The 24,621-nt window shown below is 47.7% G+C and overlaps 1 protein-coding gene across 2 annotated transcripts in view; it reads right to left on the bottom strand.

The window, feature by feature from the left end:
* Positions 1-24,621, bottom strand: part of CCDC24 (coiled-coil domain containing 24) — a 1,158,678-nt gene that overhangs the window by 7,322 nt on the left and 1,126,735 nt on the right. For both annotated transcript variants that reach the window (XM_069642308.1, XM_069642309.1), the window contains exon 9: positions 4,415-4,529. In XM_069642308.1, coding sequence (XP_069498409.1) covers positions 4,415-4,529 — 115 coding nt within the window. The remainder of the gene's footprint in view (positions 1-4,414; positions 4,530-24,621) is intronic.

The following is a 24,621-nucleotide window of genomic DNA, read 5'->3' as shown; positions in this document are numbered from 1 at the left end:
TTGAATTACCCAGTACCAAAGCTGCATTGCCTCTCTGCACAGTGGTAGTGACCCTACACCTCTCTTGTTGAGGAAGTACATGGCCACCATGTTGTCCGTCATTATCAGGACATTCTTTCCTCGTACGGTGGGGTAGTAAAGCCTTCACAGCTAGTCTGATTCCCCTCAGCTCCAAAAGATTGATGTGTAGTTTGGACTCTGATGGTGACCAACGACCGCTGACTGTCAGATCGTTGGCAAGGGATCCCCACCCAGTGAGTGAGGCATCCGTCACTGCTGTAATCTCTGGCCATGGCTGCCAAAAGGGTTCTCCCTTCAGAATATTTTCCTTGCAGGCCCGCCACAGAAGTTTCTGTGAGACCTTGGCTGGAATCTGAAGTCGGTCCGACATCTTTCCTGACAATTGGGACCATTGTGTTCTTAGAGCCCATTGAAGGGAACTCCTTCTAAGATGGGCTTCTGGCACCAGAAAAATGCAGGATGCCATGAGGCAGAGCAACCTCAAGAAATCAAAGGCCGGAAGATTCTGGGCACTCTAAAATTTGGATACCATCTGAAGAATGTCTTGAGCCCTCACCTGTCCAACACAGCCCGATGTACTGGAGCTGTTGAGAAGGTATCATATGGGACTTCTTGTAATTGAGGGAGAAGCCCAATCTGTGAATGGAGTGGCAGGTGACTGAGATGATCCAAAGCTTTTTCGGGAGAATGCACCCTAATCAGCCAATCATAGGGGTAGACATGAATACCCCCTCTCCTGAGATTCGCTGCCACTACCGCCATCAGTTTGGAAAAAACCCTTTGGTGGAAGTTAGTCGAAAGGCAGAACTCTTATCTGATAGTGAGAACCGCCAACTGCAAACCTCAGGTATTTTCTGTGCTTGAGGTGGATGGCACATGAAAATAAGTATCCTGGAGGTCCAATGACAACAACCAATCCTGGAGTTGGAGGACCTGGAGGATCTGAGAAAGTGTGACCATCTTGAATTTATTCTTTCTGAGGAACTTGTTCAAGTATCTGAAGTCCAAGAAGGGTCTCAGTCCTCCGTCCTTTTTGTGGATCGAAAAATATGGAAAGTATCATCCCTTGTTCCTCTCCACTACAGGTACTGGTCCTACAGCACCTTTCTCTAGCAGTGTTAAAACTTCCTGCACAAGGAGCAGGTCTGGAACCGTCAAAGAGCGGCTCCCCAGTGGATTGTTTTTAGGTGCTCTTATAAAAATGAAGGCGGTTACCGTGGGCTACGGTTTCCAGCATCCAAACATCCGAAGTAATGGCTCGCCATTCTTCTAAATGTTCAGACAGTCTGCCCGCACTGGTGAATTGGGATTCAAGACCTCAAAGTGGTTTTGAGGCAGCTTTTGCAGAGGCCAATGGAAAGGAGGCTGCTGCTTGAGCTGGCTTGGCACCTCTACCGCATCCACCACGAGGACATTTTCTCTGGACTTCATTCCTCTCTCCCTTCCAACTGAGGAGTAGTAGCAAAAAGATCTACCTCTCCAAGGTTGTCCACTAGTACGAAAAGGCTGAGGTTGTCAGCAGAGCCAAAAGACTTGGCTGCCGCCTTCGAGGTCTGCAACTTCTCAAGGCTCTCGTCAGCCTTGCTGACAAAAAGATGAGACCCGTCAAAAGGCATGTTGAGAAGTCTCGACTGCACATCTGGTGCAAAACCCGACTTCGTCAACCATGCATGTCTGCGTAATACGGTGCTGGTCACCATGGATCTGCTGACGCTATCCCCAGTATCTAATCCTGTCTGAAGGGATTCACAACTAGCTTCTTTGCCATCCTTAATTATAGCTAATAAGCCATCCCTTTCTTCTGCCTCCGGCAAATGCTCTGCCGCCATAGATATGCAATCCTACAGAGTGTACGTAAATGTTGCCAGGGCACAAGTGGAGTTGTCAGATTTAAGCGCCATGCTCCCCGCTGAAAATACTTTTCTTGCCCATCCATCTACACGCTTGTCATCCATATCTGGAGGGATGGTAGGGTACGCTGCCTGCACCACCAGACTCTCCGGAGTGGGGTGTTTCCACAGGTAGTCATGGTCACTACTGGAGGGGTGGTATTTTTGTGTCTGATTTTTATGAACTGCCGGATTGGTATCCGGAGGTTCCCAATTTCCATCCACCCTTTTTTGTAAAGCCATGTGGAATGGCAAAACCAGGTCTATTTGCAGAGCCTTATCCAAAATATCGGTTTGGACGTCTTGTTCATAAAGGAGTGGTGGACTGCTCCACCCAAAGTACTCAATAACCTTGGACATTAATTGTCTATAAGAAACGTCAGCATGTTCGCCAGGCTCAGGTCTCCCAAATTCTGGTTCGGGCGAAGTGTCAACCCCACTAGCAGACTCTGGATTCCTCAGATATCAGACACTCTGGAACATTAGGTGTCCCATATTGCAGCCCGAAAGGAGCGTCTCCTTCATCAGATCCCTCTTCATCCTCATAGATTGAAGATAGATAGTTGAAAAACTCCTTTACAGGCTTCGATTGCATCAAAGGCTTTGAAGGTGTCCACAAAGGATGGGTGCTGGACCTCAGAAGGATAGTCAGTGTGTGCAGCACAGCTGGCTTCAAAGTCTTCGACGTCGAGGCTCCGACGGGCGTCGAAGCAGCCTTCATCATCGAGGGCCTGGCAGGCATCAACGTCACCACCGGCGTCAAAGATCTCAACAGCATCAAGGACCTCAAGCTCGATTTATGTTTTCCCTCGGATGAAGGTCTCAAGGGCTCTTTATGTTTATCAGGCAGCTTTCCTGGCTTGAGGGCGTGCAGGATTTTAAGCGAGGCCTATCCTCACCGGCTTGCATGGAAGGCTCGGTAGGAGCATGCCCCTTTTCAATGATTTTCAAAATTTACTTACGGAATGCTTCCCATTCTGCACAGGTCCTTTTTGTGGGACAGGCAAGTCTTTTGCTAGAGTTGTCGGAAGAAGAAGTTGATGAAGGCGACCTCCAGTGCATCTCTCTTCGCCTTCTTCAAGGAAGACAAGTGGTGGGACCCACTCCTGGACCTTGAGCGCTTTTCCTTCTTCCAAAAAGGAGAGTCTCCTCTCGACTCATCGGTCGAAGGCCTAACGGGTTGGGGTTTGGGGTATTTAGATATTCCATCTACCTGGACTTTCCCCTTCCTCTCCCTCAAGCCCTTTCCTGTCATGGACTGACATTTTGTACAACCAAATGTGTCATGGCCCTCACTGAGGCACCATAGGTAGACGCAATGTGGGTCCGGTGAGAGACTTCTTGGACCCGCAGTCTCAACACTTTTTAAAACCCGTCTTGGGTGTTGTGGTGTCGAGGATGAAGACATCACAAAGGATTTTTCGATACATTTCTCAAAAGAAACTTGTCAGAGAAAGAGGCGCGCCGAATTTCGTAACCAAAGCGAAGCTGTCTTTGGAAAAACGGAAATGAGGCTAACAAGTGCTGCGCATGCTATATATGATCTCCGATTACATCACCCTCGACTGAAGCCTTCGAGGGACATTGACTCAACGCCATCAACTCACAGCGCCCACTGCCGAAAAGGTTTTTAGAAGCAGCTGAAGCTGGACATTACATGTCAAAGATGAAGAATACGTTGGAGGACACAATCCATTCTAAACACACAGTTGTACAGAACAATTTTAATATAAGAGTGAGCATGCATCAAAAACCACCAACATTTGAGAATTCGAAATAAAGAGAAATATATATTAAATAGTATCAGGTTCATATACAGCACATCATGCTGGATTCCTTGTGCTTAGAATGATGTAATAATAGTCATTACTCAATTTAATGGTACTCATTTCATTGAACTTGTAAGTATGAAGGGCTGCGTCTACCATACCAAAGATTTGAATTTGTAAAAAACAACAGGTTGGCCCCAAGTAAGAGGCAAGCGATCCGTCTCAATGTCGTTTTGTTCTGGAATGTTCTGGTAGCTAAGGTATTCCCATAAATGTCAATAAAATAAAATCTCTAAAGAAACTATATATCAGGGCTACCGCTGAAGGGGTGTAATCCAGAGGTAAATTGCCCAATTGCCCAAAAGCTCAATAATTAGATTACCTTATACACTTCAATACGCATCATCCAGGCCACGGTATAGCTAATGAGGCCGAAACATGTCTGGGGATGCTTGTGGTCTCGTGCAGAAGGGATGTGAACTAGCAACTCGGGCTGGACTGCCTCTTTTGGGGTGGGACCAAGCCTGATTTGCACATGGTCTTTCCCCTTTTGTAATGGCTTGGCAGGCTGATGAACAATGGTCTGGAGGGTTGCTCAGAGCAATGCCACAGGTTAGATTAATTCCAATCCTTCCAATCGTCACCTCTTTTGCATGGTATAGAGATGGACATAACGCAAAAACATCCACTTTATCAACATACATCACAAGTGGCCGTGCTCAAAACAAGGGTTACCTGGAATTGTTCTGCAAAGGCTTGTGGCTCAAGGTCTTATGGGGGTGGAAAACAACGGGTTCTGAGTGGCCAAGCTGCAGGTCCTGTTCAATAACTCTCCGCTCCTCTTTCAGCTCTGCATAGGGGAATGAAGTGTAAGCAAGGTTGGATATAAGTAGAAAGCAAGCAGATCAGGTCAACATATAGGAAAGCATTGGACAAGATGTAAGAAACATTAAATAGCACCATAAAAACATGGCAGAAGATACAAACCTCAAGACCCATCAAGTTTAACCAGGTTACTCACCGTAGTGACCACCTTACTCCTAGTCCATAGTCCCCTTTCCTCCATACTTATGGGACATTCCTCTGTCCTGTGGGACGGGACCAGAGCACTTTGCAAAGCATCAAAAAATCTTTGCAAAAAGCTTTTGTCCTTCCTCTCTTTCTACGCGGGGTACCGCACACTGCCGTAACCCCGCCCATCTCAGCTCCGCCCCGCACATCGCCCATCAGTCCTTTTCTATCGCCAGGTCAGAGACCTTTAAGCAATAACAGAGGAACCTTATTAGAGGGGACGCCGAGCGGGCGTATGGAGGAAAGGGACTATGGACTAGGAGTAAGGTGGTCACTACGGTGAGTAACCTGGTTATACTCCTACATCCCGTCCCCTTTCCTCCATACTTATGGGAGCTTCCCAAGCACTCCTTACAGGAACTACCGGTGGATGGAAAATCCCTTACTGAAAAAGGTTCTTCAACACAGCCTGGCCAAACTGAGCGTCTGATCTGGAGCTCAGGTCCAGACAATAATGCTTACAAAAAACCGATGGAGAGGCCGATGTAGCCGCTTTTGCAATGGTCTCCCAGGGGATATATTTCTGAAAGGCAACTGCAGCTGCTTTGACCCGCACCAGGTGTGCATGAATACCTTTGGGAGGCTGCAACCCTTGAACAGTGTAAGACTCTGTGATGCAAGCCGCGATCCATCTGAAGATAGTCGCCTTAGAAGCCTGTCTACCTTGTGGATTACCAAAGGTCACCAATAGTTGAGAAGAGCTCCTAAATTCCGATGTTCTGTCTAAATAGAACTTAAGAGCCCTTCTAACATCCAAACAATGCAGAACCATTTTCACGTTTGAAGCAGGGTTCAGAAAGAAGACTGGCAGGGAGATTGACTGATTCAGATGGAAATCAGAAACCACCATCGGCAGGAAGGAAGGATTTGTCCGTAGGACCACCTTATCCTTGTGGAATACCAAAAAGGGATGTTCTACTGACAAAGCCTGGAGCTCACTCACGTGTCTCGCTGAAGTAACGGCAACCAAAAAAGACACCTTCCATGAAAGATGCTTAATGTCCACCGTGGCCATTGGTTTGAAGGGTTTATGGCACAACGGCGTAAGGACCACGTTCAGATCCCACGTCGGGTGCGGTTTGCGAACCGGGGGATAAAGGCGCGTCAAACCTGCGAAATGTCTCCTAATCACTGGATTAGACAGAGAATAAGAGCATTGGTCCGTGGATAGGTAGGCGGATACCGCCGAAAGATACGTTCTGCATGACAAAACGTGAATACCCGACTCTGCAAGGTGGGTTACGAAGGAAAGCACAGTGTCAATCGTAACCGCCCTTGCGTCTAGCTGTTTGTCTAAGCACCAATGACAGAACCTAAGCCATTTGCTCTTGTACTGAGACCTGGTCGAGGGTTTCCTGGCTGCCGGAATAATGCGCATGTTATCAGCAGACAGGTTGAGATGTTCTAAGGACCTGAACTCAGGCACCACGGCGCCAAGCTGAACGATTGTGGGGAGGGGTGCCACAGATGCTGACCCTGGTGAAGAAGATCAAGAGTAACTGGTAGCCTGATCTGTGCACACACTGACAGGTGTTGAAGTTCTGAGAACCAGAACAACAGGTCACCATGTTCTTTAGCTTGCAAATCGTCCGATGAATTAGAGGCAGAGGCGGGAAAGCATAGGCCCTCATGTTGTGCCAAGGAATCTCAAGAGCGTCCCGCAGAGAGGAGTCTCCCAGGCCGTCCATGGAGGCATACAGAGGAAGCTTCTTGTTTCCCGACGTCGCAAAGAGGTCCACCTCCGGCGTACCCCAACGCAGGAAAATCCATGAGAGGACCTCTGCCTTCAGCTCCCATTCGTAGCTGGCCATCGTCCGCGACTGAGGGCGTCTGCCGTAATGTTCAGCTGGCCCGGGATGTGGACTGCTACCAGCCAGACACCATGATGAATCACCCACTCCCAAATCTGGATGGACAAGTCGACAAGCAGGGGAGACTTGGTGCCGCCTTGCTTGTTGATGTAATACAGTGACACCACATTGTCGGTGCGGATACGGACCACTTTGTTGGCAATGACCAGTCTGAACGCTTTGAGTGCCAGGAAAATCGTCAGGAGCTCCAGATGATTTATATGAAGGAACTTGTCCTGAGGCGAGCAAAGGTCCGAGATCTGAAGAAGATCCAACGTCGCAACCCCACCCCAGTAGGGAGAAGTCCGTTGTGACCGTCACCATCAGGGTTGAGTCCTGAAAAGCCGCACCCACCGACAGGTTGCTGAGAGACGACCACCACTCCAGGTCCGTCCTCATGGAAGCCGGAATCAAAACCAACTTGTCCGGATCCACAGCCTGACGCCAGGAACTCTGAAGAGCCATCTGAGTCTGCTTCATTTTGAGACGAGCGAGAGGTAAAGCCAAAACGCACAAGGCCGTGAGGCCCAGAAGCCTCTGGAACCACCAGGCCAACATGCTCTCCGACTGCGCAAACATCTGACACTTGGCCAAGAGATCCGCCATTCTGTCCCCGGTCAGGTAAACCCTGCAGTCGATCGTGTTCCAGCGAAAACCCAGGAAAATCAAGTCCTGAGAGACCGTCATGGTGGATTTCCACTAGTTCACCGACAGCCCGAGATGGGAAAAGAGCTGAAGGAGAGACTGAAGATTGCACGCAGCTTTCTGCGGGCAACGGCTGCGCAGGAGCCTATCGTCCAAGTACGGATACACATGGATACCCTGCAGACGAAGATGGGCCGCGATCACCGACATCATCTTCGTAAAGACACGCGGTGCCAAGCTGAGACCAAAAGGGAGCATTCGAAACTGGAAATGCTCCTCTCCCACCGAGAAACGAAGGTATGTCCTGTGTGGACTCCAGATCAGTATATGCATATACGCATCCTAAAGGCCCACCACGCTGAGCCAATCGCCCATCTGTGAAGAGGACCGTATCTGGCTGTGCGTGATCATCTTGAATTTCTCTTGGGGTAGGAAAAGATTGAACTGGGAAAGGTCTAGGATGGTGCACAGGCCAGCCTGGTTGGGTTTGGGCACCATAAACAGTCGGGAGTAGAAGCCCTCCCCTCGCTCCCCTAGGGGAAACAGGTTACACTGCTCTGAGGTCCAGCAACTTCTGAACCTCGGCTCTGAGGGAGGGCGATCCCGACTGCTGGAAAGGAGGGTTGCAGGGTGAGGTAGGGGGTTAGAGGTAAGCGGAAGCCCGCCTGAGCGACTGACAAGAGCCACCAGTCTTCGGTGATGGTCTGCCATGCCTCCCAATGAGACGCAATGATCCTCCCACCGGAGTCTCGTGCCTGCACGGAGAAACCTCATTTGGCAGGTTTTTCGGTGGTCTCACCACCTGAACCTGAGGAGGAGGCTGAGGAACGGGAGAAAAACTGAGTCTGTTGCTGCCTCTGGCGGGAACTCCCTGCAGGGGTATCCCCTCTGTGGGATTTCCGATCTAGAAACCCCCTGAAACCAGAGGAAGGCTGGCTTTGTGACAACGGTCTCTGGGTTCTAAAAGGGGTTTTAACCGGGACGGACAAGGACTTGGCTGTCTGGGTGCTGTCCTTCGTTTTGGTCAGCTCCACATCCGTTGAGGAATGATAAAGCTCCTTACCATCAAACGGCAGGTCCAATACTTTGTCCTGCACCTCCTTTGAGAACTTGGTGGCGTGCAACCAAGCCTGCCGAGAGGCATCAACCCCAAGCATAAGGCCCTGAGCCGAAGTGTTAACGTAATGAGCCGCGGCCTCCAGCAGATCCTTTGCGAAGACCATGGCATCCGACAATCCCGCCTTAAAGTCCTCTAGCTTCTCGACCAGAATTAACTCTTTGAACTCCGAAAGACCTTTCTTCATCTTCATATTCGCCCCGCCGAGTTAGCGAAAATCTTCCTCCCAAGGGAGTCGAGGAGCTTGTCCTCTTTCCCCAGGACCTGAGTAGCCGTCGAAGAAGAGGATGCTGCAGGCCTGGACTGTAAAGGGGCCACAGCCACCACCGTGGAGGAGGGGGCGGACATGATGCTAGGGCCACTTCTTCTGAAGAATGCAGCCTGTAGCGCGCATCAATTTTCTTATTGACGAAAAGTCCAGAGTGTGGTTTCTCCCAGACTCTACGGTCCTCAGCCAAAACATCCTTCTGCAAGAACAGCCTCCTGCGGGGCAGGTGCCTCGGACACTGGAACATCCAATACACATGTCCAGAACCCGGTCGTGAAAGGCTCTAATAGAGTGGGGCTGGTCTTCGTTGTCCTGATCGCCCTGCGCATCATCCGACAGATTAGGGTACTGCTGAACTACGTCAGGCACCGCCTTGTCCACAGGGGACAAAGGAGGCAAGGGTGGAAGGATAGGGGGAGGCACCATAGGCAAAGGCAGCACCGGCGGAACCACCGGAGGCGCGGGTGGAGCCGAAGGTGCAGGCGGGCCTATCTCCCTAAAAAGACCCTTGAAATACTCTCTCATGGGGTCGGTACGCATAAGTACCTGGAATTTGCTGAAAAAAACATCCTCCGGAGAAAGCTTTGGAGCTGCTGAAGAAGGCCTCTCATGAGGGGGATAATTCCAGGGACACAGAGGGGAGGGTTGCCAAGCAGGCCCATCCCCAGAGGTGTCTATATAAATGAAGGGTGCTGAACCCACAGGCAGCGAGATGTTGTGGGGAAGGGGCATCCGAGCATTCCAGTCGTAAACTGGATGAAACGGATGCGCACAAGGAACCTTATGTTCACCAACAGAACCAATCCCTACACCTGAGGCCGATGGCATAGTTGTAGGGGAAGCGCCCAAAATGGCCACCATTTTGCCGTCACCTGAGGGGAACATGTGTGGAAGTGAGGCAGGGGTCCCCACCGGTGGATCAGGAGTCTTCATTTTAGCCTTTGCACAAAGAACCTCAGCTGAGCCGGTACTATGCCGCCTGGGATGTTTCTGCGACATACCAATAGCCAAACTGAACCGTAGTTCAAGGAGGAACTACGGTTCGAAAACTCACTCCTTGCCCCCTCAACGGTTCTCTCATCGCCACAAGAGCAGGAACGGTACACCTTTCACCGATAAGGCCTTCTCAGGCCTCTCAGAACTGTTGGTTGCCTTAGCCTCTGTACGAGGGACCTCGGACCAGAGTCCGGTAGAAGCCTCTTCACAGCGGGGCTCGAACATACGTTTGGTATCACCAAGCCCAGCCGAGGCCTCGGGGCGCACCCCGGTACTTTTGAGGGAAGCCGATAAGGAGGCCCCGGAGCAAGCTCCGGTACCCCACGACTCAGTAGAATTAGGCCTACAGGCAGCCCCGGTGTCCACAGGCCCCATACAGAGACCCTCGGAGAAATCTCTGGTACACTTTTTAGGCCCAAAAGGCAGCTCAGGGCATGCCCCGGTGACAGAGCGGTCGACGCTCCTCCCGGACCGGGAAGACGCCGGGAAGGAGTCCCAGGGTCAGGGTGCCCTAAAAAGCAAAGAACTCACCGGGCGGGTCTCCTTTTCTTCGATGAACGTAAGAAAATGCAATGGGGGAGCGCGTTGGAACACCTCCTCCCACCGCTCCAATCGACGTTGAAGCGCTCGGACCGAAAGGGAATCACAATAAATACAGGAGTCCCAGCGGTGATCGGGACCCAAACACTCTAAACAATGAGGATGGGGATCTGCCCTTGTGAAGCGCCGCTGACACGAGGAACAATTCGGAAAGTCTAGCTTAAACGGCATAGACAGACTACTATGCGATCGCTAGCAAGAGCCAGAAAGGAGGACAAAATGAAGAAATTCTTCCGCAGATGCAAATGCGTCCAGTCCCGAACGAGCGGAGAAAAGGACTGATGGCCGATGCGCGGGGCAGGGCTGAGATGGGCGGGGTTATGGCCGCGTGCGGTACCCTGCGTAGAAAGAGAGGAAGGACAAAATATTTTTGCAAAGATTTCTTGATGCTTTACAAAGTGCTCTGGTCCCGTCCCACAGGATGGAGGAATGTCCCATAAGTATGAAGGAAAGGTGACGGGAGGTAGGAGTAAGGCTAATTCCTTGCAAACTGTTCATATCAAGAACTTACATAGCCTTCATGTCAAGTAATATTTACAACAGAGTCGTGGCCGATTCGCATCCCGCGAGGACACATGCAAGCAGAGTTCACTTCTAAGACCACTGATATCCTGCCTGAAGAATCCTTGCCTTTTGGCAGCAGAGCTGCGACCTAGCGGAGATCGGTCCCTGCTTGTTGGGCTCCCCCAGCTGAGCATAATTCCCTGCATCCAATACAGGAATACAGCTTCGGGAGACAGAGTGCCGCTCTGCATGAAAATGCAGAAGGCGACTGTAGTGATGGACAGGAGAAGTGAAGGAATGGTTCTCAAAGAGCATAATGTGACCTGCTGTGGGACCCCTTGAGCTGTGGTGTCACTGGCCACCGGCTATGGGCTAGGGAGGAGAGCAGTCAATGTTGTAGATTTGCTTCTCTGCATGAAGAATGGGAAGTGGAGCGGTGCTTTGCCTGGAGACATGGAGCTGGCTCTGCCTCCCTCCCTCAGATGGTATGTGGCGCTCTACTCTTCAACCGGTTGTGGATGCGGCGGGGGGTCGGGGGTACCGTGGTGAGGTTTTCACTTTGTGCGAGGTTTGGGAGCAGACTGTTGTGGGCCAAAGATTGCTGGCCTGGCTTGATGCTCGGTTTTGGTGTGGGCTGCGGATGGGCCTGGAGGCGCGAGTTAGCAATGACTCTTCTATCGCTGCTGCTCCTAGCATTGAGGCAGTGAGACCCTCTGCTGTGAGGGTCAGCCAGTGCTTATAAGCGATTGAACGGGGAGCTGGACTGGGGAGACAGCTGGCAGGTGAACTGGGCCCTCGCTCATTTGTGGTTGTTACAACAAATACCTGCATTGACCCCACACTGGCATTCTAAGCAAGCCAAAATGTATAACTACACCCAAAAGACGCACACTGGATCTGGAGAGGAACAAAAGGGGGTGTGTCAGAACGGCAGGGACAGCCTCCAGGAGAGAACACCTTACTGGATGCATTAGCTAACCTCAGATTTTTCCTAGAAGGTGGATGTTTCCTTCTTGCACCAAGCCCTTCCGCAATCTGGCATAAAGGGTAACCACATCAGAGGCTAAACTGGTGGATTCTACAAAGCAAATGGAGACATTGAAGGTAAATGTAGATGTGTTGCAGAAGAGCACATTGTTACTGGAGGAAAGGACAGAATTTGTGGAGGGAAGGGCAAGTAAGAATACTATCAGGATTCTGGGCTTACGAGAGGGCGAAGAAGGGAGTGGCCCAACGAAATACGTGGAAAACATGTAGCTCCAGGAGATGGGGCCTAGGAAGCTGTTGAAGGATTTACAGTGGAGAGAGTACACAGGACGCTGATTAGGAGGCCCCATGGGGCCCCACGAGACCAGTGATTGACAAAATCCTTAATTATAAGAATAAAGACTATATCGTATGGTTTTCCGGACATGGGGCCTCATTACGACCCAGGTGGTAAGTTACCGCCTGGGTCGTACCTTTACCACCATGGCGTAAACGACGTTTACGCCATGGTGGTGGGCGGACTTACCGCCCCATTCCGAGGTTGGCGGGGCGGTAAGTCCCCAATCCCCATTTACCCTTCCCCATTCCCATTTTTGCCCCATAGGGCATAATGGGAGTGGGGAAGGCGTTAATTACGCCACCGTAAATTACGGTGGTGTAATTAACAACAAGGTCCCTTAGCGCCATGGATTTTAACACCTGCTAAAAGCAGGTGTTAAATCCTCCATGGCGCTAAGGGACCTCGGAATCAGGCGGTAAGGGTCGGCGCTGTTTACGCCGCCGTAAACCCCTTACCGCCTGGGTCCTAATGAGGCCCATGGAGGGAAAATCAGAAGGGGTAACTCAGACTTGGCAATATACCCAAACTATGCGATAATGGTATAGAAGAGGCAGAAACAGTACGACTCGATAAAGGTCCGGCACAGATAACAACAGATCCAGTATATGCTGATATATCTGGTGAAGCTACGAGTCATTCACAAGGGCAAATGCAGTTTTTTATACTCTTCAATTACCGCACCAATGAATGGATCTGCAGGGTCGCTGGGCTGACTCAGTTGCTCCTGACCAGACTGTACAGGGGTGAAGAGCTGGGTGAGATAAACCCAGAACTGCAGAATAATTGAAGGGTGCATGACTACTGTGGAAGACGCAGAGACAGTGTTCGGAGTCAATGAAAGGAAGAGCAGAATGGGCTGAAGTTTTTGGGGGCGCCAAGATGGATAGGTCGTTTAAACTCTGGATAGGTACACAGAGATGATGGAAGCGGATGGAGGCGCAGAGGTTGTTGGGTTCTAGGGAGGGGCTGTGTGAGTTAATTTAGACAGCAGGTGCTTAAGGTTGGGTGGTTTAATTACTTCACCTAAACTGTATCGCTTGAGGTGGGCCCGACTGGCTGCCTCTCCGACCCCTGGGTGGGCTGCTTGGTGGCCATGCTGGTGCATCTTCCTGATTGGAGGGAAGGCAATACTGTGTGTATTCTAGAATAGCGGCTTGCTATTGAGAGGCAGATTATGTTGTTGTTGGGGGGATTTTTTTTAACACAAAAAAGAGGGAAGTTATTGGAGGTTTCATTCACTACTTCTACTTCTTGGGTCACCAGCGTCTTGCTACATTTCCCTCTCGGAAAGTCTATCTGTCCCTATGTGTCTATGCACACTCCCTGGTTGGTGCTGTTGTGCCGCCTATCTAAGTACAGGGATAGAGAAGAGAACATCCCTCATCTATCTCACTACTTTCCTATCTCTAAAAGACTCATGTAGAAGTTAACACATATGTATTACTTCCCTCCGGAGTGAGACCAACAACATAAAAACTACATGTCACCAACTTGTGAAATCTCTATTAATGACCCTGGGCCGAACCAATATGCTAGTTAAAACATCAATTCTTTTAGCTTCAAGTACCCAGTGGTCTGGGTGTCTTGAATATTCTTGTTGGTGGGATGCCAGTGTCTGACGTGTTGATGGGGGAAGGCCTGCTGCTATGCGATGTGTGGACTGCCTGTTGAGTCAGCACATAGGATCTTGGAGACTCACTAGGGGCTCTTGGGGGGATGAGTTTGAGATTGCAGAGGAAGGGATTGAATAAGGCTAATGACATGGAATGTCAGGAGGCTTAACGGATATATTAAAATGAACAGAGTGCCTAGCTACCATAGATGTATAAAGGTTTGTATTGCAATGCTGTAGGAAACACACCTAAATAATGTCAGGCAAGAAGCTCTGCTGAAGAGGTGGATGGGCACTGGGTTTCCGGTTATTGGCAGGACGATTTCTGACCATGCCCCCCCTGGCGGTAACACTGCTATGGTCAGATGCAAGAGCGGAGAACCCCACATGGAGGCTTAGGGTGGAGGTCTTAACAGGCTCTGCATATAAGAAAAGTACTGAAGACTCAGTGCAGAGAAACTTTGAGAACAATGATGAAAGAAGCCTTTGAAGTGGTATTTGGGGGGTTGTTCATGGCGACGTCTGCTGGGATAAGGACTGCTCTGATGAGAACGCTAGAGCAAAGTGAGAAAGGGATTATTGAGGCTAAACAAGCTCTGGATGTAACTAAAATAATGGAACTGAGGCAGGAGTGCTTTGCCGCTTGGGATAGATTGGGTATACATAGCTATGCTGTGCACTTGGAGAAGCTTCACGGACTGGGTGACAAACCGGGCCGGTTAGTGACCTGGCTGATGAGGCCTTAAGACCCCAAGACCAATATAGTCAAGATACTAGATGAGTTTCCCTGTATAGCAGGAAAAATCAGGTGAAGATGGAGCGAATTGACTTTGCCCTTGGGGATGTCTGTCTACATAGGATCCGGGAGGGCCAAGCTGAGGAAGTAGATGCTTCCATTACGGAAGAAGGAAAAAACTGCAATATCATCTCAGCTTGCCCCGCAGAAAACTCTGGGGAGCGATGCGTTTGCAGATGAGTTCTGTAGGGCATATAAACACGTGTTGGCTTGGAAACTGTTGAAGATGCTGAGCGTGTTCTCTGAGGAAGGTGCTCTGTCTTCCACTCTGGAAGTCTCTGCCCTGCTATCTAAGACTTATGCCTCATTAGACATTTTGTGGTTTTAGCTATCCAAATACCACCAAACCCGAAATCACTCTAATCATATGCGGTAACAGTAACTCAACACACTGTTTAGGCTAATGCTTATTCCACATTTTGTGCCAGAGGACTGTATTGGGGATAGGTGGAAGGACAGCATGCACTAATTCTGCCTTGCCATTTGTTTGTTGGGGTGGTCAGGAAAGGTCCCCATGATTACAAAGGGTTAATGTTGCGAGCACTGTATTGCTAAATGGGGGTGGTAGCGAACTGGGTGCCATGTTGCAATTTCATAGGTGTCAATGTGTAGTTGATTATGGATGGGATATGTTACTGTTTTGTGTGAAAATTGATAGATATTAGCTTGCACGCGCATAGAAAGTAAAATGTCCAACCCACCAAACGTAAAAACATAGATGCACATTAATACAAATACATGGAGAATTCATGCATCTTAATATAGTAGGCCTTTGCAAATTAATCAAACCCACGGTAGTCAGGATTTTCTGTAAGGTGCACTTTGACTGTTCTGTGAGGTTTTATAGAAGCCAGGGGAGGGGTTAATAAGTACCTCCACAGCCTTCACCGTCAGTGCTTCAGGAACTGCCCATGAGTTTTATGGTTTGATCAATATCACAGACACAGACGGTAATCTCCTGATTAAAGGGAGTGTGATAGAAGAGGATTTAGGCCAGATATTGCTAGTAATGAATTATGTTTCAATACCAATGTTAAACCATGAGCTGACGTCATGACCTACTATGGACAAATCCTAAGAGGAGGTGTGTTGTGAATATGATTAGACGATAACTATTAAGATAAACATGGCCAATGAAAACATAATTGGAATTGGGAAAAGATGGGATTTCTTCGAAGAGGTTTTTGTCCAATCATGTTTGGGGCTGGATTGCAATAAAGCATCTGGGAGTGTTTTAACTTTTGAAAAATTGTAAAAAAAGATGTGTACCGATGTGGTTTGTTGAGACTTCAGTTGGTTTGGTACTGCAACACCATTTAACTGCTCCCCGGAGAATTGCACAATATACTTGTTTTATGTACAACCGTGTACTCACTTCTTGAGTGGTGGCCTTGTTTGGGTCAAGTTGATTAAAGGCCAATCTGCACATTTAGTAAGCCAGGGTAGGATCCCAGGCATTCCGAGATGTTCGGGGTATTTTGACCACACCTCTCAGCTGCGGCACCTCACCAAGGTGACCAGTCTTCCAGGCATGAAAAAGAGGTCTGTGGACGCCATACTGGTTGAAGGTTTGTCTGCTCCCAGTGATGTGGTGACGTGGCCCAACTGTGCATGATGACATTAGAGCTCCTCGGGCTCACGTGAGTGCATGTTTGGGGTTTAAAGCAAGGGTCAAATAGGGGTATAAAAAGGTTTGTTTCTTTAATTTAATGAGTTTTGGTAAGGGTAGACTTGGAGTGTGGTTGTGAAATTAGTTGAGGTTGCAGGGATTGAAAAAGTTGATGTTTTGAAGGAGTGGTTGAACTATTCTGCGTTTTAAGTACTCTGTATATCATTTTTACCTAGTTTGTTATTTTAGAGGTGTGACAGTTTATGATACACTTTTAGTTTTCATATCTAGTCGGCTGAAGTCCTCACCTGGTGGCGGGGAGGTATCTTAGGGTCAGTCCAACCGTAGATACCTTTCTGAAGTAGGCAGTGATATTCTTTTGTATTTGCCGAGTGGGCGGAGCCCCTCACTTTGATTTTCTTGGTTAGTCGAAGTAGTGAAGTCAGGAAAAGATGTTTTTTTAGTAGAGAAGGACGTATTAGTGATAAAGAAAGCAAGAGCAACAGTGCTATAGTGGAACGCATCACGCCATTCCTATGCTCGAGTGGAGGGGATATCTCAGAAATATTGGCTGGCGAGTGTTTTTGATAAGATGCTGTCTTTCAGATATGAATGAAAAATAGAATGAAGCAGACAGTGAAGTGACATAATTGCGGTATAGAATGGTGAGTGAATGTGAAGCTTGATTAAGGAATTGGGCAAGGGTAAAAAGGGAGTTATTCGGGTAAATCATTTTTGTGCCGCAAGTTCAGCTCGGTATTAGGTTTATGTAAAACTATTTTTTGTTTGTGATAAACGTAGGGTGGAGTATGGAGACTACATTGAATTATTTGTGCCATTGGTGCCCGGCTATAAGACAAAACATTCTAAAATACCACAGAGAGTGGTTGTGGGAAAGTAAGGGGAAAATGATCATTTCTTGGCCTATTGAGGGAACCTATGATACAGGGATATTGGAGATACTGAATACCTTTTTAACTACAAAGCATAAGGGCTTGAAGTTAGAGAAGCCGTTAAATATCTTGTAATTATGGAGGATGTATGAAAAAGGTGGAAAGGGACATAATTTTGAAATTGTGGGGGATCGGCCGAAAAAAGCATGTGTGTGAATTCCTTCTGCACCGCCACCATATTGGTGCTCTCCTTCATTAGCCACAGAGGAGCACAGAGACACTAAGTTCGTACCACCATTTCCCCCCAACGGCTACTCCAGTGGTTGCGAGACGGACACAAAAATGCCTTGATCAGCTACCATTTCTAAGAACTCGGATTTTGAGGATAGTGGAAGGATAACTGCTTCAATGATTATGGCTATGGAGAGTTTGAAAACGGTGAGCGGGAAGGGTATAACTCCCCCAACTGCTAGGTTAGCAGATAGATTAATGGTGGAGAATCGAGAAAGAGTGAGACCAGTAGTCAAAAAAGAAGAGGAAGGATTCAAAATGAGAGAGAAAGAAGGAGGTTAGGCCTTTTCCTGCTAGGATAGAGGATAGGCTGCGAAGAGTGGTAGATGCGCAAGAACAGGAAAAAAAGAAGGAAGTGCTAAGGCTAATGGAGAAAGAGGTAGTGCAGCTACGGCGGCAAAGAGATGAAGTGTGGGAAGAAGGGAGAAGACGGGTAAGGGATGTAGGAAAAGGTCGATGGAGACATTGGCAGGTTCTTGTTAAATTGAACAATTTGGATATTAGAATGTTTGAGGTGGAAATGGAGAACAGTGATGCTGCCTCAGGTACAGGGGCTGTGCAGGGAGGACGGGAGAGGGCACCCCATGTTAGTGCTGATTATCCTGATTACCCAGTGCTGAAACACGGCCCCCAGGCGCATGCGCATTGCGCTCATATCCATGCAGCTTCTTGCTATTTACATAGACAGCCCACTAGCTGTTCCAGTACAGCACGGCCTCATTCAGGAAGCAGACCGCTGACTCCTAGCAGGTACAGCTCCTAGCAACTTTTAGACTAAGGCACCACTTACTAGCTACTGCAGTGATCACAGCCTTTAGAGTTAAGCATGCTCTTTGCTCTTTTTCCCAGCATAGCGCACACCTGTGGGATACCAAAAACTCCCATTTTCACTGGAAATTCTACATCTCAACAATTTCCAATATTACTACTGTGGTGTTCCCCACCACTACCAGCTCTCCACTACTATAAGCTCCCCACAGCTACGCTATACAAGGTGAGCGCTTTCTTCTGTGTGGACAAGGTTATGTAGGTCCTATGTACTCCCCTCTTTACATGAAAATGTGGGCCACCCAGACACACAGCATTCTAATAGAACCCTTTGGACTTTATTTATCTATCCAACAGCAGCCTGACGCTGCACTGAACTACTCCTGAACTCCAATTATGGACCATCCACTCCATCATTGATAATGATTGATCGCTCACCGTGGAATCCACAGTGATACTATCCCTAAGGTTAGTCCCGTGCCTTCCTGTGCTTTTTTCAAATTTTAACAGTGGTGTACCATAATTATGGATTGTGTTTTTACTGTCATGCTCAGTAGCCTCCCATCATTGTAGGCACTAATAGAGTCCCCTCTACTTTCCTTTTAGGGTGACCTATTCCAGGCCCTAGATGAAGGCATCTTGCCGAAACGTCTGAGGACCAGCACCCCAGTGTGCACTATTTGGCCCTTGCAACCACCTGACTTATACCCAGCCGTCGACCATATGTTAGGTCACCCTCTAGCCTGGCTAAAAAAAAACAATTTTGACTTTGTTTCTTTGATCTGTTTGTACTATGCATCTCTAGCTAACACTTGTCACTAAAGGTGGTGGCTTTACACAAAAATTCAAAAGCACAAATTTACTCTAGTTTTGTTTAAATGAAATTGTGTTCCATTACTCAGTTGCCACTAAAGGATTTGTAAATGTATAAAAACAAACCACACTTGGTAAACTGAACTTTTATATATATGAAAAAACTATGCTCAAAAGAAACTTTTAATGCAAGACTACAAAATGCACGAACAGCTAAATAAATGAAAGCTGTACTAAGTTTCAAACCTTGTTTGTATTATCACTTGATGGGTTGAATACTACTAGATACTAAAGAAATCTAAAATGTGTGTCATATGACAGAATAGAAACTTTGGGTTTACAGTAATTAGAAAGCAGACCACGAAAATACAGTGGTCAGGACAACCACCTTGTGTACCACGTTCAAATAGCCCACAGTCCTGGCACTTTTAGGTCCTTCCCTCCAGTTACCAGATTATCCATCCGTGTCTGTAGAAGGGCCAGGGTATGTATGTAGTTGCTGGAGTAGACAATGAAGAGGACATGAATGGGTTGTCGAGCAGGGAGAGCAGGGTGTAGTCACCATACCTCCTGCTCCAGTTGCAGCGATAGAAAGCATACCATGAAGCCAACGGAGAGCCACAGTACTTGCATGGCTGTAGCAAGCAGTAGGGGAGAAGTGGGGAAGCCCTAGAAAAAACGGGTTCAACAAGTTTCTGTTGCTCCAGAAGGGTCTCGGAAGGGCGTCTTATGTCCCGTGGTCACACATGGGCCAGAGTAACTTGATCAAGGCACTCCCTTCACTCACTGCAAGGGTGGGGAAGTGGATTTATGCATTAGAGAAACACACTGCCGGTGTCGTCGTTGGCCATAGAGGACATAAAAAGTGTTTTCACGGGTTTAATGGGGGAGCGGTCAGATGAGCTTTGATAGAGATCGGGGTATCCAGGAGTTCAGTTGGATACAAATACCCAGGATAGAGCAGCTTTTAATAACTTTAGGACACAGGTTCAGGGGGCCTTGTGGATTATATATTCTTATATCAATTCAATTTTAGCTAAGACAATGAAATTTGATGATGATCCTGCCGAACACAATCGGGACAAAAGGGACACAGTGACCCGTGTATGACCCAGGGATGGATGGTTGGGTATATCCTCAGTCCAAGGCTGATGAGAGGGTTTCCGAGGGGCACCAGAGGATTTCCACAGGGAAATGGGTCATTTGGTGGGTTCGGAGGAACGGTTCCCTGGTTTAATGGGCCAATTATGGAGGGTTCTATGTGATTCAGTGTTGGTCGTGTGGAAGGTTAGGACAGGTCACAGGACTGTCGTGAACGGTAAAAGTACTTTAACACTAACATTGGAGCTCAACAGATACATGGCCCAATCCATATGCCCTGGCTCTGTGCAATCCCTGCAGGCATGGTTGAACAGAATGCAGTGACTGGGGATGCACAAACCTTCGGGATTCCACGACCATACCAGCACAAGCATCGGTTCTGACATGTGGCAAGAATACGTTACCCCAAGGAACAGTTGCACAATACCCTGGAGCAAGTGTTTTCATGGCAAATTCTTTTTTTCTCCCAGGTGCTAATATGTATAGGACAGCCCACAGGGGTCTCTGATGTGTCCAGTCCAATCCTATCCATTACCACTGATCTGGAAGAGGAACCCCGGATAGGTGTGCAGGTAGGTGACCAAATGTTCTCATTCATGGTTGACAAGGGGGCAACATAATCATGCATCAAGGAAGGTGAGTTCCCCATGTCAGGCAAAAAATTCACTATCCTGTCGGTTCCTTATACTGAAGATCTTCGTATCAAGGCAGGTAATCAAACCTTAACAGTCTCTTTGTTGTATTGTACGGACAGCCCAGCAAATCTTTTGGGAAGAGACATCCTGAGCAAGTTGCAGATGTTGATTGCCTTCATAGAGGAAGGTATTGGATGCTCGACCCCAGGGTTGTATCCAGTAAGGGAAGCAGCGTGTTTTCACAATTGTTCGAAGACACAGGAGAGATGGTCTTTGAAATTGGGGTGCCTTGCCAGATCGCAATAGAGCAATTGGAAGTACCACAGACCATGCTTGGACCAGCAATCCTCATAATGTGGGGCTGGTAAAGAGTGCTTGAGCAGTGGATATAAAATTGAAACCCAGTGTGATATATTACTGCGAGTTAAGCAGTATCTCATGTCTAAGGAACCGACCAAGGATTTTTGAAACTATTATGGTGCGGTTGAAGCAAGGCATAATACAACCTTCTGTGTTCCCATGCAATAAGGCAATCTATCCTGTGAAGAAAGCAAAGGGGTCCAATTGCAAGATGACCCAGGATTTGCACCCCTCTATAATATTGTTGGGGCAGAATTTCCGGTGGTACCAAATCCCGCCACCATTCTCTAACACCCCTACTGGGTCGATCCACTTCACGGCAACAGATATTTTAAAAATGCAATTTACTCTGTTCCCTTACACTCCGATTCTCAGTACCTCACAGCGTTTACGAATCCTAGTCAGATATTCGTACACTCAAGGTTGCCCAAGGGTACTGCAAATCTCCAAGTGTTTTTAACAGGGTGGTTCAGATGGATTTGGGGAATTTACATGTGTCCAGTACAATGATTCAGTGCGTGAACGATCTATTAGTCTGCAGCACATCAGAGGAGCAGTGTCGAGGAGACTCTATTACACTTCTCACCCTGCTTGCGGAGTAGGGGGACAAAATGTACAAGAAAAATTGCTGTACTGCCAGACAGTGTTAGTATATTTGAGGAAAGTAATATTGCCTGCAGGAAGGAAGGTATTGCTGGAGAGAGCCACTGCAGTTCAGAATAAATCTCAGCCAAAGTGAAACAGAAGCAGCAGTTTTTGGGGCTGTCTAACTATCACAGATCTTCAATTACTCTAGTTATGCGAAGCCCTTACGGTAGGGGCTAAAGGAAGCACAGAAAGTGAAAGGTCTGATAGTGACCTAAGAAATTGGGGCTTGCTTTTGGGAGCTCAAGGCTGCGATCAGCAATGCTCCAGTCTTAGTAACCCCGACATACAAGAAGCCATGCTTTCTGTTTTCCCATTCACATGGGCGGGTGATTACAGCAGTGCTGACCCAGCAAACATTGCTGGGACAGAAAGCATTAGCGTTTTACAATGGACTCAGTGATGCAGGTCCAATTCCCTTGTGAGCAAGCTATAGCAGCAGCAGCTTTTGCGATTCAAACTCTTCAACCATTACTATGGGTTGCCTGGTGACATTGTACATCGAGCATGCGGTCTTCGCAGTTCAAGAAAATTCTAAGTCCGCGTTAACAACTCAGAAGTGTCAGGGTATGAGTTAAATTTGTCAAATGCATTAATTCATCCCATGCAATGTTACTTAGCAAATCTTCCAACATTTGTTGCAGAGCCAGTGCAGCCTGAGGATATTGTTCATGATTGTGCCACATATAAGGGAGAAGAGGAAGAAAGGGTGAATGTGAAAGAGGATACCCCGTAGGGGGTGAGATGATTTTTATTGATGGGTCTTCTACCATCAGCCAGGAGACTGGTGAGAGGCACACCGGTGCAGCTGTCATGGGTCTTGTGTATGGGGAGTAACGGGTCTGAGGAGATGGTTGCCTTCTCATTACTCTGCACATCGGTGGAACTGGTAGCTTATATAAAGGTGATAGAAATGAGTAAACGGAAGGCAGGTCCTTTTTATTCTGATTCCACGTACGTCACCTTCACTGTCCATTATAAACTATCACGATGGCAGGGAAAAGGGTTTAGGAGGTCTGACGGATCCCCTGCCCAGCATATTGTGCTGCTATTCTGGCTAATTGAAGCGTTAACCTTGCCAGCAGCGATAGGTCTAGTGAGATGCGCTGCCCATACCAAACGCACCAATTCAACAGCCCCCAGAAATTATGCCGCAGACAAGGTGGCGAAGGAAGCAGCGTATTTTGCTTTCACAGATTTCCAGAAAATGGAAACTGTGTCCCAACACGTACAGTTACCAGCCCTGTACACCACAGTCCCGGTGCTCCAGATAATAGAAATACAAGGGAAAGCCCCTAGAGAAGAACAATAGCTTTGGAAAAAGAGTGGATGTGTTCTCTCACCCACAGATTTGCTTTGTAAACAGGAGGTGACAGTGAAGGTAGTAATTCCTGTAGAGCTGCTTCTTTAGGCTCTAGAGCAACTACATTACCCTTTGTATACTTCTCAACAGCAAATCGCAGCTGAGCTCCAGGAGGACTGGTTTATCTCTCACTTACAAGAACAGGTAAGTAGACGTGTAGGGAATTGTGTAGTGTGCTAAGAGTTAAATCCCGGAAATACCAAGAGGTTGGTGAGAGGGGTCTTGCCCAGGCCCTCTGGTCCTTTCAAGGGGCTCCACATTGATTTTTGTGGACATGATTACGAGGTGCAGTAACTTCAGAAATGCAATTGTCGGGTCTTGTCGATTCTGCCAGTGGCTAAATTGAAAGTGAGATTTCTGGTGAGAGAGGTATTTCCAATATGGGGAATTTGCAAGGTCCTAAAATCTGATTACTGAACCCACTTCTTTAATACCTTGTTCACAGAAATAATTTCGCTGCTCGGAATAAAGCATATGTTGTGGTCTGCTTAACAGCTACAGGCCAACGGGATCATGGAGAGACTCCTGTGAAGGTGGAGGGCCTCAAGAGTTGGATTCACCTGAGTGACACTCGAAGGCATACCGGCAGCCCTCAACCGGTAAAGGAGCAGGAATTAATGTTAAGTACGCCCTAAGAATTCACTGTTCATGTCAGTCCAAAGGCTGGTGCGAATAGAGATCTGGAATTTAAATCATTTTTATTTAGAAAAATAAATATTTAAGATTTGAAAATGAATGTGTGTGTGGTTCTCTTGGTTCTTGGGTCATCATGTCGGAAGATAACTAGCGTCAATAAATGGTCTAATTTTATGAAGTCCAAGGAGAAAATGTTCAGAGTAAATCGAAATGTTGATAATAATCTTTTTGATAATGACAATGATGAATTAGATCCAACAATGAATGCACATGGTTTTGCAGTGGACTACATATGGTATAGCCATATGAGGAAGGGCGGAAAGAGATCAGTAAAATAATGCTACATCTTCTCCCTCATCCCCTGCATGCTAGGGAATTTATCCAGACTGAGGTAGAGGGAGCAGATGCGCTATGCCTGGTGCACCTAGCCCTGTGTAGGGTTTGAGGGCAGGTTAAAGGACAGTCCAATACAGCATCAATCATACCAGTAATGATGATTGTTCAATTGCTGAGTGTACAGAACATACAAATATTAGGTGTGTTCAAAGAGTTCAATTGACCTTGGAAGGAGCTATTTTTTCTAAAAATCAATGGGAGCATGGAGTGAAGAGTTACAGAGGTGGAGGAATGATGGGATTCTCAGAAGAAGGGGTGGCATGAATAATTCAAGAGTGAGGGACAGTATAGAGAAATCATTTGCAGTATCTGATGTGGCTCAATGAGCCAGAAAAACCTGCTAAGATGCAGACAATTACCCATTTATCTCTGTATTTTAAGTGCAATTGCACGGTGTCTGTTTGCACAAATGGGAAATTCAACTGCACGCTTTGCATCACAGATCTGGGTAGAGGTATGGCTGTTCTACTTCATAATTTTTGGACCTTTGGATCATTTGCATACAGGCAGTTGCCTCCAGCCTGGCAAGGTGTGGGCAGTCCATCTACTATTCATGGGCCCGTACTCGTGATCCCTGAAGAGCACCTGATTTCGGCCCGCCCAATGCCCAAAGTTACACGTGTGCCCCCTTCGTCCCCTGTGCTCC

Source organism: Ambystoma mexicanum, chromosome 1q (genome assembly GCF_040938575.1).
Source record: "Ambystoma mexicanum isolate Mex_15411 chromosome 1q, UKY_AmexF1_1, whole genome shotgun sequence".
NCBI classification, from domain to species: domain Eukaryota; kingdom Metazoa; phylum Chordata; class Amphibia; order Caudata; family Ambystomatidae; genus Ambystoma; species Ambystoma mexicanum.
This window is presented reverse-complemented; position numbering and strand designations above follow the sequence as displayed.